General features: G+C 36.0%; 1 protein-coding gene across 1 annotated transcript in view; it reads right to left on the bottom strand.

The window, feature by feature from the left end:
- Positions 1-266: 266 nt before the first annotated feature.
- LOC136224732 (LEAF RUST 10 DISEASE-RESISTANCE LOCUS RECEPTOR-LIKE PROTEIN KINASE-like 2.8) overlaps positions 267-9498 on the bottom strand; it is a 29872-nt gene continuing 20640 nt past the window's right edge. Inside the window, exons 4-6 of the mRNA XM_066013143.1 lie at positions 9294-9335; positions 2789-2851; positions 267-1646 (exon numbers count right to left, since the gene is read on the bottom strand). Of these exons, the coding sequence (XP_065869215.1) occupies positions 535-1646; positions 2789-2851; positions 9294-9335 (1217 nt within the window). The 3' untranslated portion in view covers positions 267-534. The remainder of the gene's footprint in view (positions 1647-2788; positions 2852-9293; positions 9336-9498) is intronic.

Raw genomic sequence — 9498 nt, 5'->3', positions numbered from 1 at the left:
GTGTGCCGTCGGTGATTCCTACACAAAACTTTGCGTTAGTCCATTGTGTCAGTGTTGGCGTTTTTTCTTGTAGTGATCAACAGTCCTATATAATTTTACCAAACACTAATAATGAAACAAATAGTTAGAAGCAACATGATACAAACATCAACAACAACAGCAAGTTAAATCAAGCAGCCCCTTAGACAAGTTAAAAAATCTTAATATATACAATTGTTACACTGAAAAAATATTATTACCAATTTACATTGTAAAAATAATAATTGTTACAAATATATTTTTTTAAGCACAGCTAACTAAAATTGTAACCAGATTTTAGTTTAACTTAAAAAATTATATGTAATTTTAACAACATTTTATTACAAACTTTTAACAACAAACATGTGTAACAACTCGTAACAAATTGTTACAAAACTCTTTTTTTTTTTTTGAATTAAAGTTACAAAACTCTTATTTGACGACTTTTCAGGATTACCTGCTATTAAAATGTTAATCACCTTATTTTGGTTACCTTATTGATTCTACGAAATTAACTCATCTTCCTGTCAAGCTGCTTGACACATATGATATCCTTGATGATCTTGTACTAATAGTTTGTATTGGTTCCATTTTATATTGAAGAGGTCTAGGAGGCACTTCTAGACTTTCCAAATCTCCTTCGAGCATTTCCACAACTTTATTCATTGCAGGCCGATTTGATGGTTGCATTTGTATGCACCATAATCCTATTATGATAAGTTTCCTTGCAATTTTATTTTCTTCTTCGGCTGCATCTCCTAATACAAACTTTTCGTCAAAAAGTTCATCATTAACCCAATATGAGTAGTAACTTTGGCCAGAGTTCTCTAACAGCGATTTCAAATTCTTCCTTCTACCCGCAATTTCCAATAGTAACATTCCAAAACTATACACATCGGCTTTATACGAGACACTCCCAATATTCTTGTAAAAGAACTCCGGTGCCATATATCCAATTGTTCCTTTTGCCGCAGTGACGGATCCAATATCGCCCTTTCTTGGATACAATTTAGCAAGTCCGAAATCTGATATTTTTGGAGCAAAGTTTTCATCAAGAAGAATATTGTGAGGCTTGATGTCAAAATGAAGGATTTGCATTTCACAACCATGATGAAGATATTCAATGCCACGAGCTACTCCTACGGAAATCTCATATAATTTTTCCCAACTTAAAGTTACAGATTCAACTTTTGGGGAAACTATATGTTTATCAAGAGATCCATTAGGCATAAATTCATAAACAAGAGCAAACTTTGATCTTTCGCAACAAAAACCAACCAATTGCACTATATTAGCATGGTGGATCTTGCCGATAGTAGCAACTTCATTGATAAAATCCTGCCCGTTAGTTTTTGAATTTTCTAATATCTTTATTGCTGCAAATTGACCACTGCGAAGCTTTCCTTTATAAACAGTTCCGAACCCTCCCTTACCTAGTTTTTCCTTAAACCCTCTAGTCATTTTCTTGATGTCTGAGAAAGTGTACCTTCCAGGCATGAGATTATTTTGACTTTGTAGAAATTCTTCAATTTTGTTATAATCCGATAGATGCCTTCTTTTCCATTTATAGAATATAAATGTGATCAAGAATGGTGCCACACATAAATTCCTTATAAGGAGGAATACTCCTGCATGTTCAAAAATCAATATTTATATAGTTTATTATAATTATCAAATTCATCTAAGTTGGAAAGTCATTAAAACTTCTCATAGTATATATATATATATATATATATATATATATATATATATTATACTAACAAAGCAATTTTATTTAGATAATAATTCATATTTATCTGTAAGGATTAGAACTTACAATATCTGTGAGAGTCAAATAACAGAGTTAGAAACGGATCATAATCGATCTAAATAAAGACGAGCCTTCGCATTCATAGCATAGAGACAATCCACATCAGTCACACATAGAGACAAGCAATAAACAATAGAGAAAGGGGCAGTAAATGTGAATAATGCATTGAGCCTTTTATTAATATAAGAATGCCAAATATACATTTGGCATGCTTTTCTTCAGTAGAGACAACCCTAGTGAAAGTCTCGGGTGACTAACAACTCTACATATAGTGTTTCTTATGCCAAATCGAGGCCCAAGGGAGTGGATGTTACAACGTCTCATTCGCTAATGTCCTTGATTGCCTGAACAATCTCCCCCACTTTAAATACGTAATTGATGGGGTATGCCCCAGAACTAGGGATGAAGGCCAATAATGGCTCTTTTCTTTACCCTAAAGTAATAGGTAAGAACGGGAAGAAAGCCTGCCCTAAGGTACAGGCAAAGAATGTGGGCTCCGGTCCCGGGTAAGAATGTTAGGTCTAAAGCCGGTTAGCCTTACCTTAGGTAGGACTAGCTTGGGAAAGAATCTAAGTCAAGAATTGAATCTTTACGCTACACTTCTTCCCATCTTCAACAATCTTTTCTGTTCATTAGACCGTGAACTAATAATTGCATAAGAGAACTGATAGTCTGTTTACGTCGAAGTAAGGAATAAAGTAAGAAAGCAAGTTACACATACTCACTCTCCCCCATTACATATATACACTCTCCCCCTATCATTACTTCCTTTACACTAATTTGAGAGTATCATGGCTATATTCCTATTGTTTAATTTTATTTTTTTTATCATGAAGGTACTACTAATAATCTAACAGAAATATATTTCTTAGGTGTATTAATAAATTAAAATGGTTCAACCAGTATAAAGTTTCAATAAATATTTGAAATATCAATGTTTCAATAATTAGTAGCCCTTACCGAGAAGATTCGATGTATAAATGATACGATATATTGGATTGTAGTTATTCCTTCGGAAAGCCACTGTGTGAACCAAAAAAAAAAAAAACACGTTTCAGGCTTTGAAATATTTTATAAAGTCAAATAAAGTCTTCATAAATTTCATAACAGATTTTCATTTTTTTTAAACCAGAAAATAATATATGTAATTTGAGTAAAATGTATCAGAAATGATATATAAAAAACTATTTTTCTTTCTAAGTGTTTTTTATATAATTATCATGAATAATAATAAAATGAGGGCGAGCCTTGGCACAACGGCAAACGTTGTTATCGTGTGACCAAGAGGTCACGGGTTCGAGTCTTAGGAGCAGCCTTTTGCCAAATAAATTGGTAGGAGAAGGTTTGTCCCACCCGGACCCTCGCTCAGCGGCGACCCAGTAATGCACTGGGCCTCCCCTTTAGATCGTTTATAGTAAAATGAATCTGTGTACGTAGTACTAACTTTCAAGTTTAGAGGGAATTTGTATGTGGGAACCTGATCAGATGTAATAATAAAACGGGTACAAAAGTTATATATATTATTAACCAGAAAACAAAAAGTTCACAGAGTAAACATTAAACGAAACGAAGTTGTCCCTTTTCAAAGTAATCATCCGAAATAAAATATTCCAACATCAATGTGAAAAGACCACCAATGAACCTCAGCACTCATTTGACCAATGCAAGTTAAGGAGTCAACGGCCTGATTTCATTATTAGAAGATATGCAAAACCAAAAAATACATGGAGAAAATATGATTTAAACATAGCATGGTGTCTTTGTGGCAGGGATTCATTTGGAAAATCTTCATTCCTTCGTCTAGGTCGCTTGTATGTTTGCGGGTTCTAGAGGGTTATATTCCTACTCTTTATATTTCTTCTTCATTTGGCAAACATGTTTTCCTTAATGGCTTAGTCCATAATCTTGTTGTTCGTGGTATGGATGATATTTTTAGCCCTTAAATGAGCCGACTTTGGTCAGCAGTGATTGCGAACTGCTTTTTGCTCATCGGGAAGGGAAAAATGAAGCTATTTTTTATGATTTCCCTCTTAATGTTCATTTATCATTGCACTCTCTTTGGAAGTGTACCTGAGAAGTGGATTATCTCGGAAAGGGGAATATGTTTACTTTCCTCAATGAACGAGCTGTTGTTCGGAATTTCACTATTACCGGTCGTCTCTTAGGATCATTTTGTTGTGTTGCCAGCCTCCTCCTCTAGGATGGATAAAATGTAATGCAAATGGTCACCTCTTGGGTTTTGGGTCTAGCTGGTGGGAGAGGTATTTCTAAGACAACACAAGGGTTCCCTCATAGAGCTTTTTCCTTTTAAATCTCAGATTCTTTTGCTTTTATAGCCGAGCTAAAGAGTGCAACTTTTGCAGTCAACCGAGCTTGGGAAAATAACTTGCACTTAAATATGATTCGAGTTATGTGGTTAACATTTTTCAAAGTAGTGGGAGGTTCCTTGTGAGGTTCCTCAAGAATGGATGTCAATTCCTCTGCTAACCTCTCAGATCTGCTGCAAAGTAGAATCCGGAAGTGGAGACAGTGTTGACCACAAGTCCATAGGACTAAAATCTTCGACACGAGCATTAAGGGGCTACTAACTGTGCTTGCTTAAAACAACTTGCATGATTAATGAAGTACAGTCGCTAGTCTAAACTGTCAGACTAGAATCGCTTCCATCCTCTAAAAACATGATGAGTCTATCAACATGATCAAGTCGATAAAAGCCTGAAACAGGGCTCATATGGTATGTCATGTGAGCCATTGAGAATCAAAAGGGATCGAAGTGAAGAAGCAACACGGTGTGTGAACCATTTGAGACATCGTGTGAGTCCCCTCCAAACTCTGTGCCCATTATTCACAAATCCACACGGCGTGTCCCTAAATCCATACGCCATGTGGGATAAAAGAGTGGCAGCCCAAGGCAAATTTTGAACATGCCTCACACGTCGGTGGGATTTGTACAAATCCAGCCATACGCCATGTGAGGTAGACCACACATCGTGTGGCTGAACTTCGGGACTAAGTTAACTGCTTCCTACCATAGCCTTGCCACCACCTATTTATTATTTTTCCATTATGTACCATTTATATTTATTTACTACCTTGCTACTACCATTTTTAAACCCCACTTCATCCCAATTGTAGTATTCTAAGGAGGGGTATTTGGTCAATTACTACTTAGGGTTGGCTAGGTATTTAAGCTCAAATGTTTGTAAGGATGTTTAACTTTTTACCAATCAAACATATTTTCATCTTTGAAGTGAGGTTATCAACCTTGAATTGGGTTATTTCCTACTAGTTAAGCTAGTGAAGAGATTATTTCTTTTATGGTTTACGATCAAAACCATCATTATCATCACAGATCTGTATCAGTTGATATTAGAGCCGATCATTTTCCTAACACAAGACTTCTTCGGTAATGTATGGTTCAACCAAGGTTGCCACAAGAAGCTATGGAGGCACAAAACAATAAGATTGAACAGTTGAGAACCGAAGTAAGGGAGCAACACCGGATGGCTATCTATGAAATAAGGGAGATGAGAGCATCCATGGAGAGTTTCCAGCTAGAGATGTAAAATGTGAACCAACAACCCGTGGGAGGCCATCAAAGGAGAAATGAGGAGATTATAGGTCCTCAACCCTAATGACAACCAACACCAACACTTTCACCTCCCCCAAGGAGGAATTTGGTACCTCTAAACCCGCATCAAAGGGGCCCAAGGGCCCATGAGTTAAGAAGACCAAACTTTGTAGTTGTGCATAATGAAGATAGTGATATTGATGGATATGATGGTGTTTGAAATATTGGAAATGTTGGGTTTATTGATGATGGAAATATTGATGTTGTTGGGAGAAATCCATATGTTGGTGTTGATTACTGTAGAGATGCATATGCCAATAATTTTGACAAGGACGGTGCTTTCAAATTATAAATCAATTTATCTTCGTTTAAGAGTGAATTAGATATTGAAGGGTTCTTGGATTGGTTATCGGAAGTGGAAAGGTTCTTTGAGTATGTCGGGATTCTAGATGAACGAAAGCTTCGTTTAGTACCTTATCGATTAAAGGGGGTGCTTCGATATGGTGGGACCAATTGAGAGAGGAAAGAAGTAGAGGTGGAAGGGAGTCGATTCTGTCTTGGCTTCGAATGAAGATGATGCTTCGGGAGTGGTTTCTACTGCTGCATTATGAACGTGAAGGGTCGAGATAGCTATCGTCGGTCTAAGGGAGATAGTTTGTCTATGGGACGAGATGTACTAAAGACGCTTGATAAAGGAAAGCAAGTGGCAAGTTCTAGTAAGGTGAAGGCTCCTATTAGAGGGAAGACATTGGTGGGGTATGTGAGACCTTTTAGGGGAATACCACTGCCTCCTAGGGCTAACAACCCTTATGCTAAGCCGACACCTTTCAAATGTTTCTGATATAATGAGTCGGGGCATTGCTCTACTGACTGTCCTAAGAGATGAAGTGCTAATGTGGTTGAGCGTTATAAAAGATGATTAGGAAGATGATGATGAGGTATTTTATGAGCTGATAGATGAAGAGGATGATGGAGAATTTGATGATGGCTATATCATGCATGTTGTGAGGAGGATGTTGGTATCCAACCGGGTTGAGAAGGATCAATGACATCAATTGTTTCGAAGTCATTGCGTGTTGCAAGGGGAGAGGTGCAATGTGATTATTGATAGCATAAGTCAAAAGAACATAGTAAGAAATGTCACCGTCCGAAAGTTTAGGTTGGTTGTAGAAACCCATCCAAGCCTATATAGTGTGGGGTGGATTAAGAGTGTGGCAGATTTGAGAGTGGATCAAAGGTGCAAAGTGTCGATTGTCATCAAGGACTACCGAGATGAGATTTATTGTGATGTTGTGGACATGGACGCATGTCATTTACTCTTGATGTGACCTTGGCAATTGGATAGAGATGTTACCTATACCGGGAGGAGAAACACTTATCGGTTCATGAAGGATGGGGTAAAGTATGTGTTGACCCCTATGTTCAGGGAACCAAATCCGAAGAAGAATGCAACTTTGATTGTATGCCCCTCTCACAAGTCATTTATCAATGAGTGTGAGGAGAGCTAACTCGCCTATATGGTTATGGTGAAAGCTAGTGGAAGACCGAAGGGTGAATAAGAGAGAAGTGTCGGTGGAAGTGAATAATATGCTTAAAGAGTATAAGGACTTATTTCCCAAAGAGTTGCCATACGGATTACCACCATTGTGGGGCATCCAACATCGCATCGATTTGGTGCCCATGGCTAGTTTGCCAAGCCTGCCATATAGTCGCATGAGTCCGAAGGAAAACGAGATAATGAAGGAGAATGTGGAAGAGTTAGTGGAGATTGGGTATGTACAGGAGAGTATGAGTCTATGTGTGGTTCCAGCTTTGGTTATATCGAGAAAAGACGGTTCATGGTTTATATGTGTTGATAGCTGAGCTATTAAAAAGATTACTATCGGATACAAGTTTCCAATATCGCGATTCGATGACATGCTAGATCAAATTAGTGGGTCGAAAGTCTTCTCTAGATTGAATTGCGAAGCGGTGTTCATCAAATCTAAATCCGAGCCGGGGATGAATGGAAGACGACTTTGAAGACAAGGGATCACTTATAGAGTGGCTATTGGTGCCATTTAGGATGACGAATGTCCTGAGCATCTTTATGAGGTTGATGAACCAAGGGCTCCATCCGGTCATCCGGAATTTGTGGTGGTGTACTTGGACGATATCGTCATCCATAGTCAAACCTTAAAAGAGCATGTGGAACACTTGAAATCTTATTAGCATAATTATTTTTGAATTTTATCACATGATAGAATGAACATGTGTAATGCACGTTTGAAGAAAAAAAAATGTTTTTTTAAGTGTATCAAATGTAACATATTAAAATATAGGGTAAATTTCAAATAAAACCCATGTGGTTTCACTAATTTTCAGATAAAGGGTTTTGTGATTTACTTTTTTTCAAAACAAGGACTGAGGTTTTCAACTTTAACAAAATAAGGACTTTTTCGATTGATACTATTAAGATCACCCTTGACGACTTCAATGACATATTTTAAGAAGGCCTAATACACAAATAACCCCTGAACTTGTCCAAATGTTGCAACTGCCCCCTCCAACTTTCAATTGTAACAACTTACCCTCAAACTTGTCCAATTGTAAAACATAACACCTTAAACTTGTCCAATTATAAAACATAACCTCAAATTGCTGACATGGACTGCAATTGAAGAAACACGTGAAATACAAAAGCTGCAACACTCGTCGAGTGTGATAATCAGATCTTTGGCGTGATACGAATCCGGAGAAACGTTTTTACGGTTGCTTCAAGTACGGTGTAAAAAAATTCCCAATTTGGGGTTATGGTTTACAATTGGACAAGTTTAAGGGGTAAGTTGTTACAATTGAAAGTTGGAGGGGGCAGTTGCAACATTTGGGCAAGTTAATGGGGTTAATTGTGTATTAGGCCTTTGAAGAACTACTGATATTTTAAGCAACTTTAATTCATCAACTTTTTTATTTGAGATTATTTAGATGATGTTTGGTAAAGAGAGAGAAAGTTAATGTTTAAAGAGGGAAAGTTCCAAAAAAGATGATTTTCAAAAATCGAAAATGTAGTTTCATAGCAAATATAACATTGAACAACTTTAATTCTTGCAAATTTTTATTTTCAGGTCGTTAAAGATGGTTTTAATAGCATTAATCCAAAAGGTTATTGTTTACTAAAAGTGTCTCAATCCTCGTTTTGATTAAAAAGTAAACCACAGTCCTTTATCTGAAAATTAGTGAAACCACGTGGGTTTTATTTGAAATTTACTCTAAAATATACTCTTAGATTAATTGAAAGTTTTAGGTAAAGTTTTTTCTTTGAGAATATTAAAATTGACTCACTAGTATTATATTTGAGATTTAGTAATTACATGGTACCCGTAATAGTTTAGGGTGTACCTTTTTCTAAATGGTTAAATACATTATTGGTAACTGAACTAACATTGTTGTTTTAAAATGGTCACTCAACTTCAATTTGTTTTAATAAAATCACTCAACTTTAAGTTTTGTTTAATCAGGTCACTCCAGCAATTCAATAGTTAAAAGGACATGACAACTCAGATGTTTATTCGAAACGACATGTAACAGTCACATGTTAGTTATTTTTATGAAAAAACTAAATTTTATTTTTTCATAAAAATAACCGATACATGGCAACCAGTTAGCACATACGTAGATGTTATGTGTCATTTCGGTTCATAGATATGAGTTGACTCATGCTAATGTATCACTTATGTCATCATTCTGATCTCTTTTAATCACTGAAATCGTTAGAGTGGCCTAATTAAAACAAAACTCAGTAACACAAATTGAAGTTGAATGACCATTTTTAGACAATCACATAAATTCAATAACCAACGGTGCATTTAATCATTTTCTAAATGGTTTGAAAGCATAGAGAATGAATGGACTTACATCTGATGCCCTCAAATGCTTCGGGTATATTGAAATGGCTACCTTCATTAATCAAAGAAAATAACAACAAATTAAAATTACAATAAATAAATAAAGAAATTAGTTATCATGAAGAGAATAGAATAAAAAAAGGTTTTAATAAATTTCGTTTAATGTTTATTGTTCATGTGTTGTATTTGATAAAATATTTTGGCAAAATAATTTA

This window comes from Euphorbia lathyris, chromosome 3 (assembly GCF_963576675.1).
Source record: "Euphorbia lathyris chromosome 3, ddEupLath1.1, whole genome shotgun sequence".
In the NCBI taxonomy this organism is placed as follows: domain Eukaryota; kingdom Viridiplantae; phylum Streptophyta; class Magnoliopsida; order Malpighiales; family Euphorbiaceae; genus Euphorbia; species Euphorbia lathyris.
The sequence above is the reverse complement of the archived record's forward strand: the minus strand, read 5'-3'. Positions and strand labels throughout refer to the sequence as shown.